This window comes from Girardinichthys multiradiatus, chromosome 12 (assembly GCF_021462225.1).
Source record: "Girardinichthys multiradiatus isolate DD_20200921_A chromosome 12, DD_fGirMul_XY1, whole genome shotgun sequence".
Lineage (NCBI taxonomy): Eukaryota > Metazoa > Chordata > Actinopteri > Cyprinodontiformes > Goodeidae > Girardinichthys > Girardinichthys multiradiatus.
Genome location: NC_061805.1, coordinates 30,912,053 through 30,936,799, shown reverse-complemented (window position 1 = coordinate 30,936,799; position 24,747 = coordinate 30,912,053). Strand labels below are relative to the sequence as shown.

Genomic DNA, 24,747 nt, shown 5'->3' with positions numbered 1-24,747 from the left:
TTTTATTTTTTTAACAACTGTGAATTTATTTAAAGAATGCATGCAGCTTGAAAAGCACAAAATGAAAACAGTATAACCAGGCCAAACTAAAACTAAGCTGTTACAGATGTACTAACGCTCAGCTGTGATTTTTCCAGTGCCTTCCTGTCCAATAATGTGACCTTATTACTTGTTCTCGCCTCCCATTCTCGTCTTTCATGTTGGTCCAGTGCTCAGCATGAAATCTCTGGATGCTCCCTTGTCATTTCATTACACAGTCACAGACCTGAATCCCTCCAGGCTCTGCAGTGGAACCTCACTTATCTCAATGATTCAAATGTAATGTTTATTCAGTTTGATTCGCACACTTTTTTTTTTTGATGACTATAGGTACTTCAAAGAAAAATAACTTTAAATGAATTGCAGTGAGCCTAAAATGAAATGAAAATGAAATGGATCACTAAGCAGTTATTTAGAATTTGGTCTATTTTGTTTTAAAATGTGAAGCCTAAAGTTAAGAAGAGGTTTATTATGTTGACCCAGACGCACCAAAATATTAAACTTTATTAAAATGTTTATTAATGTTATGCAGTATTAAGAAGTTGCATCATATTATTTCTGTGTTTTGGTCTATTTCTGTTTTACGAAGGGATTTGTTAGTCACAAGTCCTGCACATGGTGGCCTGATAACTGCTGGTTTCTTATAAGATACTCGCTATCTACAGTTGAACCAATGGCCTTATCAACATGGGAGAAAGCAGTGTAACTGCCTGAAATGCTAAGGAGTTTATTTATTTGTTAGTATCAAATCAAGACTAAAAACTCTAAATATGGGTATTTATCAAACTACTGTTTTACCTTTGTGATAAAATGTCTATATTAGAATGCGTTGACCTTACTGTGCCTTGCAAATGGATTCATACCCCTTAAGCTTTTTCCCATTTTGCCATGATGCAACCACAATTTTATTGTCTTTTATGGACATTTTATGTGATGGACCAAGAGCAAATGGTATGTAACGCATACTAATAAAAATGTGAAATATGAGGTATGTATTTGTATTCACCCACCTGAGTTGACACTTTGTGGAACCGATGTCTGCAGTTGGTCTTTTTAGGCATTTTTCTACCATCTTCACACGTCTACAAACTGAAGTCTATGCCCGTTCCTCTTCGGATCACTTGTCACAGATTCTCAGATTAATTTGGGTCTGGACTTTGACTGGTCTATTGTAACACATTAATATGATTTGATTTAAACCCGTCGTTCTCGGTTTTACTCCTCAGGGGCCAGTGTCCTGCATGTTTTAGTTGTTTCCCAACTGCCAAACACCTGACTTAAATGAATAGGTGGTTAACAGGTGCTTGCAGCACTTGGTGGCATGCAGAGGAGGTAATTCAGTCATTTGAATCAGGTTTCCTGGAGTTGAGGCTGTCGTCCTGCTGGAAGGTGAACCATCGCCCCAGCTTCAAGTCATTTGCCAACTCGGACAGGTTTTGAACAACGTTCCCATCTCTGCTGCAGAAAAGAATCCCTGCAGCATAATGCTGCCGCCACTGTGGGGGATGAAGTGTTAAGGGTAATGTGCAGTGTTGGTTTTCTGCCACATGCAGCAGTTTGCATGCAGTCCATTATCTTTTAATAAAATCCTTCTAGCCACTCGTTCATAAGGGCCAAATATTTACAGTTTACAACTAATAATTGTCCAGTCAAGAGATTTTCTACCTTGAACTGTGAATCTCTGTAGCTTCTCCAAAGTTTCTAATTTTTCTAAGTTTCTATTTTTAGATGAAGGATTGATCAGTGCTCTGTCAGATGTTCAAAGCTTGGAATATTGTTTTTTAAACCTAACTCTGCATTGAACATCTCAGAAACTCTCTCCCCGGCCTGTCTAATGTTCTCTAACAAACCTCAAACAGAACATCTGGATTTACACCAAGATTAAATTACACATAGGGGAGCTATTTATTAATTAGGAGAGTCCTGAAAGCAGTGGTTTCTCTGGATCCTATTTCAGGAGTATTAGAGTAAAGGGGGCTGAGTACACTTTGAAGATTTCTTTAATCATGTATCATTTTCCTTCCACTTCACAAAAAAGTGCTAATTTGTGTTGGTCTATCAAATAGACTCTCTACACAATACATGGAGGTTTGTGGTTGTAACATGGATGTGGTACCTCTGCAAGTCACTTTAAGTTACAGTTTAGTTCTGGGTGGGGGGGCATTACTGCTTTCTCACCATGCTGTTGTGAAGCCATTAAACTTGATATATGCATCGGTTTTAAACACATGTTCAGTGTTGATTATTCATCATAACAGTTTGCTTTATTCACCAGGTGTCAGTTTTGCATGTTTATATCTATAACTGTCGTCTACATACTCATCCTTATCCTGCACACCCATAAAACATGCTTCTCGTATTTGCCATTACCCATTCACAAGAAATGCCTACTTGCAGCCATTTTGTCACAGCATGAAATACCTGCATGTGGTGTCTTTCCATTTCCACACATTTACACTGTACCGCACCCATCCAGAACCCATTCCCAAACATTTGTTCATCACACCCAAAGACACTCTCACTCACTCACTCATTCACTCACTCACTCAAGTCTCTCTCCTGTTTCCCCTCCCTCCCATTCTGTGTTGGGCTGGCATGTGATGGTGGCACTGGTGTGTTCTCCTTCTCTCCTCCTTGTTTACTAACAGACGCAGACCAGACTGGAGCATGTCCACATTAAGGAGCTTGAACAGAGCCTGCTCTTTGAAAAGACCAAAGCTGAGAAACTCCAAAGAGAGTTAGAAGACACTAGGGTAATGAATTCTGCTCGGGGATGGGGGTGCTGCATTGGGAAAGAGGGCTTGAGACAGGAATACAGGGCAAATAAATGTTGAGGTTTCCTGAGAGGTGCCGGTCAGTAATAAGTTATGCTTAGGGATGAGATTGTGGTGACTACATATTCAAAAATGTGATTTTACCGAGTCACTTTTTATTCTACCTTTTATAAAAATCTGCTTATACTGTGAGTATAACCTCAATGGCCACTTTATTAAGTACACCTTATTGGTGTCGAGTTGGACCACCTTTTACCTTCAGAACTGTCTTAATTTTTCATGGCACAGCTTCAAAAAGGGGTTGGAAACATTCCTCTGAGATTTTTGTTAATATTGTCATGATGGCATCATAAAGTTGCTGCAGATTCTTCTGGCTGGTCATCAATGATGCTAATCTCCCGTTCCACCAAATCTAAAAGGTGCTATGTTGGATGAAATCTGGTGACTGCGGAGGACATTGGAGTACAATGAACTCATTATCATGTTCAACACCTGTTTGAAAAGATTTCAGATTTGTGACCCGTTGCTTTATCCTGCTAGAGGTAGCCATCAGAAGAGGGGTACACTGTTGACATTAAAGAATGGACACAACAGTAATACTGAGGTAGACTGTTTCATTCAGTTGGTACTAAAGAGCCCCGAGTGTACCAGAAAATATAACCCACACTATTACACTGCCACCAGCAGCAGCCTGAAATTTTGATACAAGGCAGGATGGTTCCAAGCTTTGCAGTCATTTATGCCAAATTCTGACCCTACCATCTGAATGCTGCAACTAACTTTGAAAATCCTTGGACCACGTAATATGCTTCACAAGTCTGGTGTCTCTGTGAATTATAGTGTCATTTTTCCTGTTCTTAGTTGACAGGAGTGGTGCCTGGTCTGGTCATCTGCTGTAGCCCATCTGCTTCAAGGTGTGTCATGTTGTGCATTAGGAGATATTCAGCATACCTTGGTTGCATCTAGTGGTTATTTGTTGTTGCCTTTCTGTCATCTTTAATCAGTCAATGCATTCTCATCTGACATCTACAAGGCATTTTTCCCCCTACACCACTTCTGCTCTCTAAATATTTTCTTTTTTCAGACCATTCTCTGAAAATCTGAGAGATATTTGTGTGTGAAACTTGCAGCAGATCAGCTGATTGTGATGTGCTTTGACCATCCTGTCAGGCACCAACAGCCATGCCACAATCACAGTCACTTAAATCCCCTTTTTCCCCTTGCTGATACTCCATTCGAACTTCAGCAAGACGCCAGCACCACTTCTCAAAGACTGAATGCAAGGAGTTGCTGCCCTGTGATTGGCTGATTTGCCTTTTGTGCTAACAAGCAGTTCAACGTGTGTATGTAGTAAAGTGGCCAATGAATGTATGCCTTAGCTTTTCAAGACCTAAATCATTCTGCATTAAGTCAGGTTTTGAACATTTTATCACCAGAACTTCTTCCAAATATTTAGCCTAATTCTCTTTAAAGGCTTTCAGCAAGCTGCTCAGCATGAACCAAAGCTTTTCTAATTTTGCTGCTTAACCAGACAGACATTCTTTCCCCGTCTCCTCAACAAATCATTTTCCCAGATGTCCCATGTTGTATTTCTCTAGTCCTTCGTGGCATCCGTTTGTCCTGCTTATTTGATGTCCCAACGTTTTGCTAGTCTAAACCTGCTCCAACCCCCTGACTTTGCATCCTGAAATTCCTTCATTGTATTAAAGTCATAAGATGCACTAAATTCTGGTTAATATATGTGATTTATTTAGAAATGACAATGTATTAAAAAGGTTTCTAATAAAAGAATGTCACATCTCAAAACCAAAGTGGAAAGTATGTTTAAGAGGCCAGTGGCTAGATTTGTTTTGAGTTCTGCTTTAGGACTCTAATAATACAAATTCTATTCAAAAACTTAAAAATAGATTAGAATTACAGCATTTTTAACATAGAAATGGTGTGTTACGGCCTTCATATCCATGTGGAAGACTGCTGGATTAACAGTAGCCCAGCAGATAGTGACAACCTGCAAACAGAGGGTAAGACCTTTTTAAAAACCTCATTGCTTAAGAAGCTAACTGCTCAGAATGCTTTATCCAAACATGGTAAAGAAAGGTTGAGTGGAAGGAAAAAGTGTGGTAATGAAAAGCGCACAAGCAATAAGGATAACCATGGCCTTGACAGAATGGTAAAGTTCCAGCAGGACTTGGCACCTGCTACCAAAACTGTAAATACCTGCTTTATTCACTATGGTAAAACTGGCCTTGAGTGAGCAGTAAAGTCTCCTGACCTAAACCCCATAGAGAAACTATGGAGTGTTTCCAAAAGCAAGATGATGCATCAGACCCAACGATCCAGATGACCTGAAGGCCGCTGTCAAAGCAACCTGGGCTTCCTTAACACCTTAGCAGAATCAGACGGATTGCTGTCATGCCACGTGGCATTGATGCAGTGGTTTGTTCTAACGGAGCCCCGAAAATTGATCGCATATACGTAACGGTATATGGACATATTTTTCAGTAGCCATTTCTTTGGTTTTTTTTTTACTAAAAACTTTAGTTATCATAAAAATGTATAGAAATAGGTATTTGATCATTCTGAGTGTAATGAATCGATGTGAGTTTCACTTTTTGATTTCAATTACTAAAATACGTTTTTGATGATACGCCAGTTTGACCTGGGATTTTAAAACGTTGCCATTATTTAAACTATGTCCGGTAACCTCAAGAGGTCAGTATAGGGCATTTTTTGTGACCAAAGGTTTGTATATTTTTATCTTTAAATAGCAGTTTGATTTGTTTCTCTATTAGAAAGCCGTTTTTATTTAGTCAGTAATGTCATTTACTCATCAGTTTATTAGTTTTAGACTCCATTTAAGCATTGTAATTGTTTTTAAGTGTGCCGAATTGAACTCCGTTGCTAATGAAAGATTCCTGCATTTTAAGGTTGCTACAGTGTCAGAGAGATCCCGTATTATGGAACTCGAGCGAGACATTTCACTGCGCACCAGAGAGGTCGCTGACCTGCAGCTGCGTCTTGGGATGCAGCAGAACTCCGAGGACTCAAACTCCACCCTGTCCCCACTCCTGGAAGAGATAAACTCTCTTAGAGATCAGCTTTTAGCTCAAGAAGCCAAACGGCAAGAAGCGGTAGAGAAATTCAAAGAAAAGTTGGAAGCTCAAGATAAAATCCACAGTGAGGCTGTGGCCCAGCTTCAGGCTACATCTGTAATGCTATCCAGTGACAGAGAACAGCTACAGATGCGTTTAAGCCAAGCAGAGAAGGACAATGCCGGCACTGTTGAACTTTGGCGTTCAAAGCTGGAGTCCGCCATTGCTTCTCACCAGCAAGACATGGAACAGCTGAAAGTGTCCTTCGGCAAAGGTGCAGGTGCTCAGACAGAAGCGCTTGTAGAAACCAAAGGTGCTCTGGAAAAGCTTAAGTTGGAACACGGATTAGCTTTAGAAGAGGCTGCAGCCAAACACCAAGCCAGGGCTTCAGCTTGGACCGAGGAGATGCAGGCGCTGAAGACTAAGTTGTCAATTATGACTGAGGAGAAGGAGCGACTGGAGGAGTCAATGCGGTCTAGTGTTGAGAAAGCAGAGGAGCAGCACCTTGTGGAGATGGAGGATATCCTTGGAAAGCTTCATGCTACTGAAATCAGAGTGAAGGAGCTTGAAGAAAAAGAAACCGGGCTGGCACAAACGTTTCAGGACAAGGACGCAGAAACCAAAGAGCTACAGGGAGAAATGGCGACTCTACACAGCCAATTAGCACAAAGTAACCAGGAGTGTGTGGTTCTGAAGAGTCAGTTAGAAGAGCTCCAAAACCAAGGAGATAGCAGTGGTGCAAAGGTGGGTTAGAAAATGCCTCTTGATCATTTCATCTCTATAGTCGCTTTTTTTGCATTGTCATTGTATCAAAAATAAATGTTGGCTCTTATTTTTTTTTTACCTTTGCTGCAGGTTTGTGAACTGAGCTCACAGCTGGAGGGTAAACAGCAGGAAGTGGTCTCCTTACAGGAGGGTCTGACTGCACTAAACCAGCAGAAGGAAAGCATGGACCAAGAGATTCAAAGCCTGGTGAGGTTCATGGCTCAGTGTTTATGTTAAACCAATAATTATTTGTTTGTTCTGTGGTTTTGCAACTACATTACCTTCTTTCTCCACTTTAGCCATCCTAAACAAACAAATGATTTCCCTTACAGAAACAGAGGCTGCAGGAAACCACAGAGAAACTGGAGAAATCAGCTCTAACTGTGCAAGGTAACGGATATGATCATTATGAGACATCTTACCTCCGATAGTTTAATATGAACAGTTTATTCCTTTCACGTTTGCTTGGATTAAAAACGTACACATTGGTTTTTTGCAGAAACATTAGGGAAGCTTAGTAAGAAGGAGGAACAATGCACATCCTTAACTAACAAATCAGAGTCCCTAAAAAGTCAACTTGCTGGTAAGCAAATTGAAACGGCATTTATTCTGTGTTGAATAATTTTCTAAGCCTGCACCAAACCAGTATTGCATTCTAGTGTTTTTATTTGTTTGCTTTTTGTAGCAACTTATAGACCCTATAATTTAACTGGTCTTGTTTTTCATCAGGAATGGACAGGAAACTGAAGGCTGCAGATGAAAAGCTTGAGCAGTTTTCGAAGGACAAAAGCAAACTAGAAGAGGATATTTCAGACATGATGAAGGCATCTGGAGACAGTTCAGTCCAGCTTACGAAAATGAATGAAGACCTCATGCAGAAGGAAAGGTACTGAAACTAAATATCAGATATTATTTTGGTCTTAATTTGCTCTGCGGTAAACGCAGTAAGCAGAATTTGAGAGCTGTTTTATATTTGGTGAAGAATAGTTTCTCAGTTTCTTACCGTTCTCCGTTTCACAGGAGACTTGAGGAGTTCCAGAATCAGCTGGCAGAGGAGAAAGAGAAGGTGGCACACTTGGATGAAAAGTTCCAGAAAGAACAGTCCAACAAAGAACAACAGCTCAAGGAGGTTAAAGACGCACATCAGTCTGAAACAAGTAGTCTTCAGGAGAAGATAAATACCTTGGTTAGTATTTTAGGAATGTCACAGAAATATTTGAACATCTTCTGTTTTATGCTGTTGATCCATTTTCATTCTTGACTTTTGCTTATTTAAGGAAAACAAGGACAGTCTCAGACCTTAATTGACATTTACATATGGCCATTCTACCTGCTGGAAACTGTTATTTAATTCACATTATGTCCATAAGCCTCCGTTATCATCATTAATTATTGTTTTTCTGTGAAATCAGTAGCAATGATGATGAATAAATGAACATTCAAGCAAAGATGGCAAAAAAAATAGTGGCAGAAGCAGCATTTTTATTAAATGCTCCAAAACATTAACTGTTACAATCTTGCCCTTTCTCTCTCTATTTTTATTTCTGTGATTTGACTTAAAAACTAATGTGACAACGTTTTGAAGTAATGCTTCAGAAATGTGGATTCAACATTTCAAGACTGCAGTGCATGTGTGAGTAGCATAAAATGTGAAGTTTTACTGGCTTTGTGGTTCTTCGTTTGCTAGGAAAATTCTCTTAAACAAAGAGAGAGTCAAGTTGAGGATTTGAAGGCCTCACAAGAGCAAACCCTCTCTGAGGCCTTAGAGCTTCATGTGAAGGAACTTAAGGTTCTGCAAACACAGATCGATAAGTTGAAGCTGGAGCTTTCCTCCTCTAAGGACAAAACGCAGGAGCTGGAGAAAACTGTGTCTGAGCTGCAGCTGTACAAAGAACAGGCTCAGGTAAGCACAGCTTCAGAGGAGCATATAAACATCTATATGTGTTACTGGCGGCATGTTGAAAGTTTCAAAACATTTATGGTATTTAGGAAACGGCAAAGGACATCAGACCATTTTTAATACCAAAGCACAATGAGAAACACAGCTTTAAAAAGCAAAATTTCAGTTTTAAAACAATTATTTTAGGTAATCTTAGCACCATTGAACCAAGGCTAAATATTAGATTTTTCCATTGGGAAGTTGCTGCTACGGTTATTGAGGTAGAATGAGTAAACCTTCATGAAATGATGTAATATACTGTAGCTACTATGACGAACTACACTCACTGGCCACTTGATTTAAGTACACCTTGCTAGTACTGGGTTGGATCCCTTTTTGGCCTTTAGAACTGCAACAATTCCTCAGGGCACAGTTTCACCAAGCGATCAGATTTTAGTCAATATTAACATTAATATCATCATACTGTAACTGGCAATACTCAGGTAGGCTGTGGTGTTTACAAAGGGCTCTCTATTGGTACTAAGGGGCTCAAAGCGCAAGAACAACCGCTACACCATCAGCCTGTACTGTTGATAAATGACATGATCCATGCTTTCATGGTGTTTACAGCAAATTCTGAATGTTACACACACTCATCAAAGTGGGCGATGTGTGTTTTTTCCTGTTGTCCAAGTTTGGAGTTGCATCCAGTGTGGTCTCCTGTTTTGTGTTGTGCATTCAGAGATGGTTTTTCCCAAGCATTGCTTCTACTGTGTGGATATTTGAACTACTGTTTTTCTAACCAAGCGTCCCATTCTCCTCACCTCTGATGTCAACAAGGCATTGTTGTCCACACCTCCACTCACTGGGTATTTTCTCTCTAACAACCAAGTCAAATTATTTTCACCGTGTCTAGACACCTAAATGCACAGAGTTGCTGGTTCACTTTAACTAGCAAATGAGCTTAATAAAGTGGCCGGTGAGTATATGATTTTACAAAGATTTAGCAGATTTAATAAAACTGTATAAACTACAACCCTTCAAAATATTTAGATTAATTTGAACAAATTTGAATTAGTTAAAAAAAAAAAAAAAAAGAGAACCTTTGAGAACCTAAATGTGACCATTTGGTCAAACTACAACTCTTTAAACTGTGGTTCACAAGTAACAGGTGAGGGAATTGCCTTTAGAAGGACCAGTCAGCTGTTTCAGCTATTATCGAGTTATTATCTCTACAATTTTAAAGTGTGAAGAAAATCAGTTATGTTTTTTTAGTTAACCTTTTTATGAAGGGATTATTTTGGGATTCATTTTTACCCTGCTTTTCACTTGGAAAATCTGTGTGTGTGTGTGTGTGTGTGTGTGTGTGTGTGTGTGTGTGTGTGTGTGTGTGTGTGTGTGTGTGTGGTTAAGCCCAAAATTATTCATACCACTGGCAGATTTGGAGTTCTGTTCATTCAGTTTGCTTGTGATGGGAAATGACACACACATCTCCCAAAATCCAATAAACTGAGATAATTGCGGGGGAAAAAAATCTGTTTTTTATGTAAATCTGAACAAATATGGGATGTTAAAAATGTATATTAGTCTTGATAATCGATGGGAAAGCCTTTATTGGCATTATTAAACATTTAAGGCACAAGAGTATCACTTTTTATAGCCCATATCATCTAACTAAAAGGCAAGAAAAACATCCTGGTGTTATTATCTGCCATTGGTGATGACACCCTGGCAGTCTGCAGCTCCTTTATGTAGATTTTAATTACATTTGAGTTGTGTTAATGCCATTGTTGTTTTCTAAGTTTATGTGGTTGATGTGAAATATTTCCGGTCTAAAACATTTTGGGTTGAAAGCTTTGGTGTGGTCCTCTTTCTGGTTTTATGCCTCTGAGGCTTAACCTTTCCATTTGCATCACTTATGTCCATATCCAGTTGGTTCATTTTGTATTTATTCATGCATTACCCTGTATGTGCGTATATATATATCCCTTTTTTTTTTCTTTCACTTTTATTTTTCCAGCGACTTTCTGCTGAGCTTGATTCCTACAAGCACGATGTTGACAATATGTCAAAAAAACTGGATAAGCAGAATCTCGATCTGGAAAACATGTGTAAGCAAAGTGAAGCTGAGAGAGACAATTTGGAGAGCCAGCTTTCTGAGATGCAACATAAACTTTCTGCCCTGGAGAGTAGTTGCAAGGAGCTTTCAGCAAAGAATGAAGAGCTGCTGATGACTAATGATGAACTGTCAAAACATCAAGAGGAACTACAGACCAATACTAAACAATTAGATAAAGAGAGGACTTCACTGAAGACAGAAGTGGAGACTCTCAAACACCTCCTGCAGGAAGCAGACACTGAAAACAAAGAGCTACAACGTGGTAAAGGTGAATGTTTGGCCAAAGTTGAGGAGCTTCAAAGAGAAAATACTGAGATGAATGGCTCTGTCTTGAAGCATCAGAAGGACATCCAGCAAATTGAGTCCATAAAGAAGCAGCTGCTTGAGGATTATGAAAATGTCTGCAAAGAGAAGAGCCGCCTGGAAGAGGACCTCAAGGAAACAAAGTCAAAATTCACATGTGAGAGAGATGATCTGATATCGGAGAGAGATTCTGCAAAAAATGCCCGAAAGTCTCTTGATGCTAAAAATGCTGAGCTGCAAGAAAAATTAACGTCATTGAACATAGAAAAAGAAGATCTCACAATGAAGAATACGCAGCTCCAGGCTCAGGTGGAAACGCTGACCAATGAGAAAGTAGAGCTGTCGTCTGAGGTCGCTGCTGCTGCATTGGAGAAGAAGAACCAAGAGACTGAGAAGGAGGAGCTCAAAAATAAACTTGGCCAAACCAAGAAAAACTTGGAGAGTCAAACTCGTGAATTTGAAGAGCTTAAAGTCTCTAAAGCCAGCTTGGCCCAGATGCTTGAAGAATTCAAGACAAACAGTCAAGTGACGGATTCTGAAAGGCTTAACCTGTTGCAGGAGAAAGAAGACCTGCTTGCATTCCAAAGGAAGGTCTCTAATGAGAAAGATGAACTCTTCAGAGAGCTACAAGAGACAAAGGAGAAGCTTCATGTCTCGACTGAACAGCTGTCGGCTTCTCATGAAAACTACAAGGTCGCATTATCTTCTTTTGAGCAGGAGAAACAAGCATTGCGTCATCAGAACTCCGATGCTGAGATGGCGCTGCATGACTTGCGTAAAGAAAAGATGAGCCTGGATTCAGCTCTTGAGCAGCAGAAAATGGATTTTGAGCGTTTGGCAGAAGAGAAGGTAGAGTTGGATGCAAAGTACACCAAAGCCATATCTGAGAAAGAGACTCTTTCTCTGGAGCGTGACAAGCTCGCTGGTGATAATCGAACAACTAGGGACCAATTAGATGGTTGCAGCCGAACCAATGCTGCTCTTCTTCAAGAGAAGAGTCATCTGGAAACAAAGCTTGAGGAAACTAAGCACCAAAACAATGAGGTAGAAGCTAAGATGACTATTCTGGAACGGGAAAAGGCTGACCTACAGAGCAAGCTGCAGAAACGTTACTCTACTATCGAAATTCTGGAAAAGGCCAAAGTTGAACTTGTTGATGAGCATAATAAAGTAAAAATGGAGTTTGAGAAGTCCAGCTTAGAGCTTAGCCAGCAGGTAGATGACCTTAAAAATGATTATCACCATCTTCAATCTCTGCAGGCCAAAGCTGAGCAGAAGGTGCAGTCTTTGCAGAATGAGAACCAGGTTCTGTTGCAGCAGGTCTGGCAGTTAAAAAATGAGATAGCATCTGTGTCGGAGGAAAAGAACCTCCTTGACACAAAGCTAGAAGCTGAAAACTGTGAAATCACCAAAGCAAAGGCTGACAAAGATGGTTTATCCAAACAAATTGAGGAACTTCAGAAAACTTTGTCAAAAGTAACGCAGGAAAATGAAGACATTTCTTTCAACCTTAAAGATGCTGGTGAACAAAATAAGTCTTTTAAAGCAGATGTTGAAGCTCTGAAAGAACAACTAAAGCAGCAAGAGCAGGAAAACCATCAATTGGGGCAAGATAAGGAATGGCTTTCATCTAAGCTTGAGGAAATGGACAAGCAGATGGCTTTGTTGACCTCAGTGAAGGAAGAGCTGTTAGTTAGTCAGTCTAAATTGAAGCAGGAAATTTCCTCTCTTTGCGCCAAACAGGAAACGTTGCTCGCTGAACAGTCAGGGCTTCTGAAAAAGGTTGAGGGTTTGCAAGCAAGCAACACACAGCTGGAGGCTGACGTCCAGGCCCAACAAACTGAGAAGGAAAGTTTGGAAAAACAATACAAGAACGCTCTCGAGGAGGTGTCCGCGTCCGCTGTTTTGAAAGAAGAAATAAGCTGCAGCGTTACACAGCTCTCAGCTCAGAAGGATGCCCTGCAGGCTGAGAGGGATGAAGCCGTCCAGCGAGTTGGGGGGCTCGAGTTGCAACTAAAAAATGCTTTTTCTAAGCAGCTTGAGGTATTTCTCCTCCAGTACTACAGGTCCTTCTCAAAATATTAGCATATTGTGATAAAGTTCATTATTTTCCATAATGTCATGATGAAAATTTAACATTCATATATTTTAGATTCATTGCACACTAACTGAAATATTTCAGGTCTTTTATTATCTTAATACGGATGATTTTGGCATACAGCTCATGAAAACCCAAAATTCCTGTCTCACAAAATTAGCATATTTCATCCGACCAATAAAAGAAAAGTGTTTTTAATACAAAAAACGTCAACCTTCAAATAATCATGTACAGTTATGCACTCAATACTTGGTCGGGAATCCTTTGGCAGAAATGACTGCTTCAATGCGGCGTGGCATGGAGGCAATCAGCTTGTGGCACTGCTGAGGTCTTATGGAGGCCCAGGATGCTTCGATAGCGGCCTTTAGCTCATCCAGAGTGTTGGGTCTTGAGTCTCTCAACGTTCTCTTCACAATATCCCACAGATTCTCTATGGGGTTCAGGTCAGGAGAGTTGGCAGGCCAATTGAACACAGTGATACCATGGTCATTAAACCATTTACCAGTGGTTTTGACACTGTGAGCAGGTGCCAGGTCGTGCTGAAAAATGAAATCTTCATCTCCATAAAGCTTTTCAGCAGATGGAAGCATGAAGTGCTCCAAAATCTCCTGATAGCTAGCTGCATTGACCCTGCCCTTGATAAAACACAGTGGACCAACACCAGCAGCTGACACGGCACCCCAGACCATCACTGACTGTGGGTACTTGACACTGGACTTCTGGCATTTTGGCATTTCCTTCTCCCCAGTCTTCCTCCAGACTCTGGCACCTTGATTTCCGAATGACATGCAGAATTTGCTTTCATCCGAAAAAAGTACTTTGGACCACTGAGCAACAGTCCAGTGCTGCTTCTCTGTAGCCCAGGTCAGGCGCTTCTGCCGCTGTTTCTGGTTCAAAGTGGCTTGACCTGGGGAATGCGGCACCTGTAGCCCATTTCCTGCACACGCCTGTGCACGGTGGCTCTGGATGTTTCTACTCCAGACTCAGTCCACTGCTTCCGCAGGTCCCCCAAGGTCTGGAATCGGCCCTTCTCCACAATCTTCCTCAGGGTCCGGTCACCTCTTCTCGTTGTGCAGCGTTTTCTGCCACACTTTTTCCTTCCCACAGACTTCCCACTGAGGTGCCTTGATACAGCACTCTGGGAACAGCCTATTTGTACAGAAATTTCTTTCTGTGTCTTACCCTCTTGCTTGAGGGTGTCAATAGTGGCCTTCTGGACAGCAGTCAGGTCGGCAGTCTTACCCATGATTGGGGTTTTGAGTGATGAACCAGGCTGGGAGTTTTAAAGGCCTCAGGAATCTTTTGCAGGTGTTTAGAGTTAACTCGTTGATTCAGATGATTAGGTTCATAGCTCGTTTAGAGACCCTTTTAATGATATGCTAATTTTGTGAGATAGGAATTTTGGGTTTTCATGAGCTGTATGCCAAAATCATCCGTATTAAGACAATAAAAGACCTGAAATATTTCAGTTAGTGTGCAATGAATCTAAAATATATGAATGTTAAATTTTCATCATGACATTATGGAAAATAATGAACTTTATCACTATATGCTAATATTTTGAGAAGGACCTGTAATCACTGACTCACACATTCTAGTGCTGCTGGGGTTTGCCACCTTGTCACTGCATGCTTGCTGGTTTGTCACCCTCTTCTTTTGATTTCATGTCCTAACTTTCATCCTTCATTTACTTACTTCTGTTTATTACCCTTAGCTCCCAGCCTTTGCCTGTGGGCTTATAACGTGAGCGGTTGGTAGGCAAAGTTCATTTGAGAGACGCTGTGATGGACTACTTGCATTCAAACACTTGATGGTGTTTATTTAATTTGACAGTCCAGAGAGGCGGAAGAGATCGGCTTTAAAAGAAGGAAATATTCCTGAATGTTTTTCAGTCTCTGTTCTGAGGCCACAGGTTGTAAAAGCAGCTTTTTAGATAATGCACCAAATATTTGTTTTTAAATCTAATAATTATGTTGTTAATTGTCAACAAACAAGTTTTTAAAATGAAAGTGTATTAATATTTGGAAGTGTCGGTCTTTTAATCGGTAATAAAATATTTCAATCCGTCATAAAATAGAAAAGCATGTAGTTAATTTATCTCATATTATTAAATCGAAATAATTGGGTTATAAAAATATGCACTCGGATGGTTTTCAAATTTCAGACAATGCCAGAACGAGATCATACAGTTTTAATGTCAGTTTGCTGCTTTTATTTCAAATTGCTGATCTTACTCCTCAATGTTTAGGCTAAAGAGGTTTCTGATAAAACCACTGAGGCTCTCAAGCAGCTCACAAATGAAAAAGAAGTTCTACTGAAGGAGAGGAAAGCAGCTCAGTCTTTGCTGGAAGAGCTCAGACGCTCCAAGGAGGAAGTTCAGACTCAGGTGAGAGATCCATTTTGACTGAAGGAATGATACTGATGTAACATTTCAGAGGTGAACTTGCTTTGGTCGTCAATAAATCTTTATAGTTTTTACAGATGCTTAAAACCTTGTAAAGGTGTAAATCTGAATGATTTCAAGGCATTAAAAGTATTACTTTTTAATAAAATCAGAATCCAAAACTGCCTTGGATACATTTCATGTGCAGCACATATACAGGTGCTGAGCCCCCCGCCATGTTGTTTGATTTTATTTAGGAATCAATTATTGTTGTACCAGTGCACCAGCTACTTTTGGGGGGCAAGGAAGTCAAATCACCATCTTGTGCATATATGTAGTATTTGATTGTAAATTTACAGTTGTTCAATTATAGGGTACTGTCAATCTTGGAAATTCCCTCAAATAACACTCGTGCTTGACTTTGACTTTACGAGTGTTACATAAACCAGAGAGCAGTCCACCTTTTTCCCGTTAAGGATCATGGCTATTAAGAACCATGGCCATAGACTTGGAGGAGCTGATTCTCATCCCAGCCGCTAAGCAGTCGACTGCAGTCGACCTTCAGACCGCTGAAGGTAATGGCATGAAAAATCCAAGAAAACCACATCATCTGCAAAATGACACTGAGTTTTTCAAACCAGGCACCCTTCTTTCCATGACTGCCTTGAGATCTTGTCCATGAACACTACAACAGGATCGGTCACGAGAGCAGCCCTGTCAGTGTCCAACTGAATCCGCCAGGGTTTTCCAGTTGGAAACTGGAGACGATCACTATACCTTGTGGGACACGATCCTAAGCCTTCTCCAGATCCACAACACACATGTAGACTGGAGAAGCACACTCCCATGACCTCTTCGGCAAATTTGCGAGTGTAAAGGTCTGGTCAACTTCACAGTGGAATCTAGCTCGTATCACTCAACCTAACACACCAGCTCCGGCTCCCTACCAGGCATCCTATGTCTCCAAAGCCAGGTTATGCCGCGAGGAGTTAGCAGGCCATAAACCCCACCCTCGCCCCCCAATCAGCTTGCATTACACCCAATCCCTACGTTCCTCGCTGCAGATGATGGGGCCCCATGGCTGGGGCTTCCTGTAGCTTCTCCTGTAGTCCCAGGAGCCAAGGCGCAACCACCAGGCGCTTGCTGGCAAACTTCTCCCCTGGGCATGGCTTAACGGGGGGGTGCCCTGTTCCCCCAAATCCAAGTAAGGTTTTCATCTTCTTCTACTCTGCCATTTCATCTGAATCATTGAATCACTCTTAGTCTAACCCATCAGCTGATGCAAAGTTTCCATGGGAGACCCATCCAGGAGCCAAAGCTCTGGACAACATAGCCCTCAAAAACCCCTCCACCACATTAAAATGGGGGTTCAATGACAAAAGAAAGGATGAGGATAAGTATGGTGAAATAACCTTTTAGCTGTAGGTCTCTCATAATTGATAGATGCCTTTGTTGTTTTAGCTGGAAACCCTGAGGAAAGAGAGTTCAAAGTATCAAGAAGACCTTAAAACATCCAAAGAGCAACTTTGCACAGAAACGCAGAGGACAAAGAGTCTTTGCCAGGAAATGTGAGTACATTTTTACACTTATTTTGGATTGTCTGAATTTCCCAATAATTAAGTTATTTTAAACACAAATTGCCAGTTCATTTTCAAGCCACATATAACTTGCTGAGTCTATTGGGTAATTTTAATGTTTATGTTTATTAAGTGAGGAGCTTAAAGAAGCAGCATCTGTGAAGTCACAGTCCCTGCAGATGATTCAAGATGAAAAGAACAGGCTGTCTCAGGAGCTGGAGAACAATCACAAAGACCAGGGTGATCTCGAGATGGTAAGAGACATTGGTACTGTCGGTAATATTAGGACTGTAGTCCATTTATTTGTGGAGTAACGCTTGCAGTCATTTAAATGTTATTTAATTTAAACTTTTCTTTTTCCAAAGTTAACAGACGAGCACTCAATACTGAAAAAAGAGTTGGAAGAGCTGAAAGAAAGGTAAACTATTAACCATGTTTTTATTACTGAAGCTGTCAGGTAATTGTAAAATTCTTCAATATCCTTTTTTTTAAACCGGTCTTTTAAAATGTTTGCATGGTTTCCTCAGGTTTATTCCAATACGTGCTTTTATGAATAAATGGCTGATTGATTGTATTCCTCTTTTCCTTCAAAGCCTGCCAAATAATGCCTTCAGGTACTTTCTGATATCATGTCTCATGTGTCGTCTCATAAAACAGACCTATGGACCACATTCATGTGGGCTTTAATACATTTTAACTGCTGCCTGGCAGACATCTCTCAGTTCCTCATCCTACATGTGGCATTGTATATTCTCATGAATTTATTGTTAAATTCAGGTTAATTTTTAAACAAATAGCTGCAACAATGTCTTTTTGTTTTTTTCAGATTTTGTTAAATATCTGTCTTATCACAATGTTCTGGCTGAGTAGTTTGTGCTTTGGAGGAATGGTGTGTAAACATTTAATAAGAGCTTTCTCCTTACACTGAACACATTTTCAAGGTTCTTTCCAATCTAAAAATGTCTAAAGAAATATGATTTTGTTTCAGTGTTTACTAGGTCTACTTAGGTTTGAAAAAAGAAAATAAGAGTATGGAGAATTATTTTGCATTTTCTCTATTCCATTGCTAAATGTTGTCCTCCTTTTCTTCCTCATCTTTTCTCTCCTTCCTTCAGGTCCTTTTGTCCCTCCCTTATATCCTTCCTTCATTTCTTCCCGTCTTACTTGTGTCCTCCCTCTGCTCTGTCTGTCCTTCCCACCTTGTTTACTGGCTCCATTTCTCGTGTTCTTCCTGTCTTCTTTCTTCCATCCTTTTGTCCTTCCTTTATTCCTTGTGTCCTACCTACATTCTGTCTTGTGTCCTGCCTTCTTTGTCTACGGCTCTTTGCGTCCTCTTATCTGTCCTTCTTCCCTTATGTCCCACCTACCTTCCTTGCCCTACTTCTCTTCCATCCTTGTGTCTTCCTCTCTGAATGTCTCTGGTTGTTTGGTTTTGCAGGCTCCATATTTAAAGCCTGTTTTCAATAGAAATTTCTGCAATAAACTCAAAAGGAAGGTTGTTAGAAAATGGATGCTAGACCCTGAGAGTTTTGTATCTCTGACATTTAGCTGATGCTGTGTGTTTACCAGTGAAATTACTCTGAAGGAGCAGCTGAGTAGAGAGAAGGCCGCTCTCCAGCTGTCCATTCATAAAAACAGTGCCTTAGTAGCAGAAAGGGACCAGCAGGTGGAGACTCTAAAGAGTGAGGTAAGAAAAAAATCTGTCACATTTTACTATAGCTCACAGCTGGTCTTACCTTGTAGCATCCAAACAAAACAGAGGAGCGTTTTTGACATTTATCATGAACATGCTTGAAATTTGTAAAATCCCAAATGCGGCTTTTACTGTCATTTCCCTTTTACATAAAAAACAATACACAACAAACCCTCTAGAGAACCTTCTGACAGGATGTCACTTCTGGGGCAAATAATGACCTGCTTTCATTTGTATGTGTTTACAATCCTCCTCATCATAGCTTGAAGTTTGACTTTGAAGATGGTTATCCGGAAACCTCTGTCGGTGCTGAGAAAGTCGTTTTTTTCTTTTTCGCAGAACCAGATTTACATCTGTATTATTTTTTTTGTTTTTTCTGTAAAACCTGCTTTGGATTTTTGCACGAGAATTAATATCTCTTTTATAGACTCACTAAATGACTGTTTTATTGAATTATAGCCACTATTAATATTAATTTTCTTCCTGTTTGCAGCAGCCTCTTCTGTTCTGAAAGGAAGGATGATTGATAAAGTATCATTTTGTCCAATATATAATAAATTATGTTTTTTTTTTTCTTTACAGCTGGTTACAGTGCGTGAAGAAAGTGCCTCCATTAAGATGCTGCAGAATACAGTTCAGGCTTTGGAGCAGGATAAAGCTAATCTACAGGATCTCGTAAAGAGACTGGAGAAGGACCTTAGAACCAGGCCTGATAATATTAACCAGACCTCAGGTATATTAATAACTAAAAACCACAGCTAACATAGTTTTAGCTCAGTGATCTTTTATTTTGAGCTGAATAAGACACCACTTTGATTGGATTTTTGATAGGGGATGCCGTTTTGGACCAACTGAGAGAAGATAAGGAGACTGCAGAGAGTCAGGTTTGTGCTGTAGCACTTATGCTGCAAAAAACACATTAGTCCTGTTTTTTTTCCTAAGTGTTCCCATAATAAACATATTCCACTTAACATAAGACTTTAGTATGGAGCAGCTGTATGCAGAAATGTGAACTGTAAATTTAGTGTGCCCTTACTACTTAAATACTAATTCATACTACTTCTGTGTTGCAGTAGTTTAGTGTGGACTGGTATTGCAATAAAAGGTTTTACTGAAGTCACAGAAAAGGTTGTACAGGCACATTTCAGTAAATACAAATATCATTGAAGGTTCATTTGTTTCAGTAATTGAAACTCTATTATATACACTCATGATATGCAGAGAGATATTTTAAATATTTCAGTCATTAATTTAGAGGGGAGGTTTCCCCAGAAAAGTACGGGTGAGCATACTACTAGTGCGGCCATCTGGGGAGCCATCTTGGATCTTGTATCCATGGTCATTAAACCAGCTTTTGGTACCTTCAGCACTGTAACAAATGCTAAGTCCTGCTGGAAAATGTAATCCGCATCTTCATAAAGTTTATCAGCAAAAGGAGGCAAGAAGCGCTCTAAAATACCCTGGTAGATGGCTGTGTTGACTGTGCACTTCACAAAACACAATGGACCAACACCAGCAGATAACATGGCTCCTTAAATCCTCACACACTATGAAAACTTCAAACTGGACCTCAACCAGCTTGGATCCGGAGTCTCTCTACTCTTCTTCAGACTCTGGGACAGATGAAATCCAAACTTTACCTTCATCTGAAAGGTGGAATTTGGATCAGCAACAGTCCAGTTGTTTTTCACCTTAGCCCAAGATTCCCCTGACATTGTCTGTGGTTAACGAGTGTCTTACAGGAATCACTTACAGTAGTAGCCCATCTGCTGGACACTGGACACCTCTGTGCGTGGTAACTCTTGATGCGCTAACTCCAGTCACAGTCCAGTCTCCTCTAAATTCCTGAATAGGCTTTGCTTCACAATCCTCTAGAGGCAGCACTTATCCCTGTTGCTTGTGAACCTTTTAAAATCACAGGTTTTCCTTCCACTAAACCTTCCATGACTATCTGTGGATACAGCACTCTGAACATCCTCTTTAGCAACAAACTGTTGTAGCTTACCCTCCTTGCAGGTGTGAGGGAGTCAGTGACTGTCTGCTCGATAACTGTAAAGTTAGCCATCTTGCCCATGGTTGTGTAGGCCATAACATAACGTTTCTCCATTAATTATTAGTCTTTATTAATTGTCATCATTGGTGTTGTGTAGTATACAGAATTTTGGGTTTTCTTTTTTTTTTTTTCAGATTTTTGTTGTGCTAATGGCCTTTATTTACTTTATGTTATTTGAAAGTGGGCAGACAGGAAGTGGGGAGGGGAGAAAGACAGGTCGCTGCCGTAGGGATTCGAACCCGGGACAGTTGTGTCGAGGGTGTGTATATGGGTTGTGCGCTCTACCTCTATTAGCTGTAAGCTAGAAGAATCGTCAAAATGAACAGAAATAAACACCTAAACTTTGGGATTCTGTGTAATGAATCTGTATGGGTTTTATATTTGAATTGAATTACTGAAATGAATTCACTTTTCAAAAGTATTGTAATTTATTTAAGTACAGCTGTAGATCTTCTGACATCTAAGCTTCCACAGATGGTTAATTCTCCATAATAAGCCTCACTTCACTCATAAGATTGCAATGAACCATTGTTTATGGTCTTACATCATCCTGGACTATCTGTGATGACATACGTATGATTTCCATCAGAATGTGGGTCTGCAGTTTTTTGATGATTTGTTTTTTTTTCTTTTTCTCTTAAAATTCGACTCTTCTCCTCTGCTCTGTTTCTGATGTTGGCAATGCTACCCCACCATCAGGAAACGGTTTGTTAAAGCTCCTCATCAGCTCCATCTGTGCATGCTTTTCACTGTGGCTCTCATCCACTTAAACCTCATTATAGTTGTATTGTGAAAACTGCAAACTGTCACCTGAAGATTAATCAGGCCTGTTTCATCAGTACCTTCATCATCAATCAGCTCTCTGATAAAACCCTGACAAAACGATAATCTGATGTTTGAGAAGGTGCAGTAAATCTGATCAATTGCTCATTGAGACACACCATGGGACTCTTCTTCTTACACTCCCAGTGACTCAATACAAGCTTTGGTTTATCTTTAGCTGACAGCTGACTGCAGTAAATCACCTCCTTGTTCATTAGGTGGAATATGGTGACACACAGTTAATATTGCAACCACAATTAACTTGGTCATAGGAGGCAAATCCCTTTATATTAAAAACAGTTGTCAAAGAATTAAATTATATTATGTAAGGCAGAGTTTCTGCAGGGTCATATTCTAAGTGTTGGGTCCTAAATTACATTAAGCTGCTTCTTACATAATTATTGTTATTATTATTTTTTGTGTCAGTAATATTAATTCTCACTGCTGAATTTGGATGTTTTTCACGTTTAGTAAAAAAAGATGCTACAAGAAAGTTAAGCTTCATTGTGGAAAAGCTGCTCTTTATAGCTTGTGTTTTTATATAGAATAGAAGTTTGTTTTTTTTTAATCATTTTTTTAAGTTGTGTATGGAGGGTCAAAATACCACAAAACAATAAATAAATCAGCTATTTAATATTTATTGTTGATAAACAAAATAACGGATCATTTAAATTTGAGAATATATATATATATAAAATAAGTGTTTCTAATTTATATCTACTACTTTATTAAAGATTACATTTATATAATACTTAACTGCCAATCATTAAAGAAGAAATGCATTTATTTAAAATAGTCCATTTATCTCAGTATATTTATTCTATAATATACGCTCCGTCATGAAGTAACTGAACAATCTCCAGAGCAAAAACTGCAAACTAATCATGTTATTCATAGCAATGTTTGCCCTGCCCAGAGGCTGGCAGATGCAATGCAGTCATCATGAGATGCATCACAGGATCTTTAGGAAAGAAAAATATTTCATTTAAGTTCAGGTTACATACTTGGTATCAGTTCACAGTACACTCTGCCAGACGAGTGGATCCAATTTACAGCAGTTTATAATCGGATCAATGCAATCGGACAGACAGTTGTATAACATACAATTCAGTACATATAGTTAGTGACAGAAGTAGAAATAATGAAATGAAGATGCACTATATAGCCATAGGTACTGGGTCACACCACCACATCAATGAATCCTGGTGTTACAGTAACTTCCATGGCTGCAGGTCTATAAGGTTTGGTGTAGAGAAACTTGACTGGGCTGCACTGTTTCCGACCTCAACCTTGGAATGAATTAGAGCAAAGGCTGCAACTGTCATCGAACTATGAACACACTGCTAAACCTCGAGGATGATGTTTACAGAATATTTTAAGTTGTTTTTGCTGGTAACAGCGGGTCCATCAACAAATTGGACCTTATAGATTAAGAATAGGATGTAATCAAAGTTCATGTGCATGTAAAAGTAGACGGACTTTTAACCTACACCTCAGATCCTTAAAATTACCTACACGTAAATGCAGGGCAGCCACATACCAGAGTTAGGTTGAGTTGGTTAAGTTGGTAAACAAGTTATCTTCCTCATCTATTACTTAAATTTGAGGTTTAAATGTAAATTATTATGGTCTTAAAATAATTTTAAAACTTGTTAAATACAGGTTTCCGAAACCGGCAGACACCCTGATAAAAACATTTGTTCCATATCTGTTTTACATGAGGCAGAAATGATGCTCTGGGCATGTTCCCCTCTACAGGTTGAGTTCTTGAATTCGGTTATTGTCGACCTCCAGAGGAAAAATGAAGAACTCAAAGACAAATTGGAGAAAATGGCAGCTGCTGCTCTCAATGGGAATAATCCAAGTGAAATGGATAATGAGTAAGTAATATTTATAGCAGATTTGTTTTGCATTTGTTTTGGGCATCAGACTTAAAAAAAACTCACACAGATGTGCCTTTTTATTTCTGTCTGCAGCTATGACAAGCAGCCAGCGAAGAAGAAACCACCTCCGAGGAAGTTCTGCGACATTTGCGACTGCTTCGATCTCCACGAAACGGAGGACTGCCCCCTACAAGAGCAGATACCGGACTCCCCTCAACACACCACCTACCGTGGCAGTAAGAGTGAAGAGCGGCCCTACTGCGACACCTGTGAGGTCTTTGGCCACTGGACCGACTCCTGTACCGATGACCAGACCTTTTAAAGCCTTCTTAAAACCATCGTTCGCACAATCAGTATATTTGCACATTGATTGGTTGATTGTTGATTGCTCCATTCTTTTCGGGTCTTAGCTTGTGTATATTTCTCATGCTTGTTTTGGCCAAGCATAATCATTATCCACACTAGCCCTTAAGAAGCCCAGCAGCGTATTACACAGAAGGTTCCAGCTGTTTGACTGTAACTGACTCTGGGGGAAATGTTTAGTATACTGGTTTTGAGTAAGTAAGGGGACACAGTGATCTTCGGATCAGTTCATTTATCAGTATCCTACCATTGTTTGCACAGATTGTCAGGGGCTACAGAGATAATATAGTATCTTAAACAGCGTGTATTTGAAACTGTAAAATACTTGATTGAAAACAGTTTTGAGCAAAAAATGAAGAGTTATATTTTATTTTTTTAATGCCTGGACATAGTATGTACTCTTTAAAAGGTTTGTTAATGTAACTTTGTGATGGGGACAGTCTGGAGTGAAGCAGTAAAACCCAGAGCTCTTTGGCTCTAAAGAGTTTAACTTTATATGGTCCTTTTGAAATGGATGCTGGGAGATTTGAGATTCTCACCTACTGTAAAGCCTCGGTTCCTGTTAATATGGCCTTTACAGGACGTTTCTTATTGATGAAGCTGATTTCCTTTTGCATCAATGAATACTTTGACATCATTTTCAATAAGTTTTAAATATTTGTGTGAAAATAAAGTTTATGGATGAATAAATAAACTGTCTGCACGCAGTCATGACCACTAATCATACTTTATAATGGTAATCATTTCCAGAATCTGTTGGCTTTGTTCGAAGTTGAAGCCACCAAGAAACTGTACAGACCATTGAGGTACAGTGCCTGTAAAAGTATTCACACCACTTGAACCTAATCAGTTTATCACGTTACAAACTCGAATTTATTTTATTGGGAGTTTTTTTTGTGATGGA

The 24,747-nt window shown here is 39.7% G+C and overlaps 1 protein-coding gene across 5 annotated transcripts in view; it reads left to right on the top strand.

Moving 5' to 3' along the window:
• clip1a (CAP-GLY domain containing linker protein 1a) overlaps positions 1–24,537 on the top strand; it is a 32,557-nt gene extending 8,020 nt beyond the window's left edge. Inside the window, exons 9-28 of one of the 5 annotated variants that reach the window (XM_047380783.1) lie at positions 2,688–2,792; positions 5,741–6,649; positions 6,761–6,877; positions 7,003–7,060; positions 7,170–7,253; positions 7,400–7,556; positions 7,691–7,856; positions 8,358–8,573; positions 10,570–13,014; positions 15,318–15,455; positions 16,914–17,020; positions 17,163–17,283; positions 17,395–17,447; positions 17,623–17,643; positions 18,599–18,716; positions 19,305–19,455; positions 19,554–19,606; positions 21,475–21,480; positions 23,356–23,477; positions 23,574–24,537. In XM_047380783.1, coding sequence (XP_047236739.1) covers positions 2,688–2,792; positions 5,741–6,649; positions 6,761–6,877; positions 7,003–7,060; positions 7,170–7,253; positions 7,400–7,556; positions 7,691–7,856; positions 8,358–8,573; positions 10,570–13,014; positions 15,318–15,455; positions 16,914–17,020; positions 17,163–17,283; positions 17,395–17,447; positions 17,623–17,643; positions 18,599–18,716; positions 19,305–19,455; positions 19,554–19,606; positions 21,475–21,480; positions 23,356–23,477; positions 23,574–23,802 — 5,376 coding nt within the window. In that variant the 3' untranslated portion in view covers positions 23,803–24,537. The remainder of the gene's footprint in view (positions 1–2,687; positions 2,793–5,740; positions 6,650–6,760; positions 6,878–7,002; positions 7,061–7,169; positions 7,254–7,399; positions 7,557–7,690; positions 7,857–8,357; positions 8,574–10,569; positions 13,015–15,317; positions 15,456–16,913; positions 17,021–17,162; positions 17,284–17,394; positions 17,448–17,622; positions 17,644–18,598; positions 18,717–19,304; positions 19,456–19,553; positions 19,607–21,474; positions 21,481–23,355; positions 23,478–23,573) is intronic. The other 4 variants (XM_047380786.1, XM_047380784.1, XM_047380785.1 and 1 more) reach the window with 4 other exon arrangements.
• Positions 24,538–24,747: the final 210 nt, after the last annotated feature.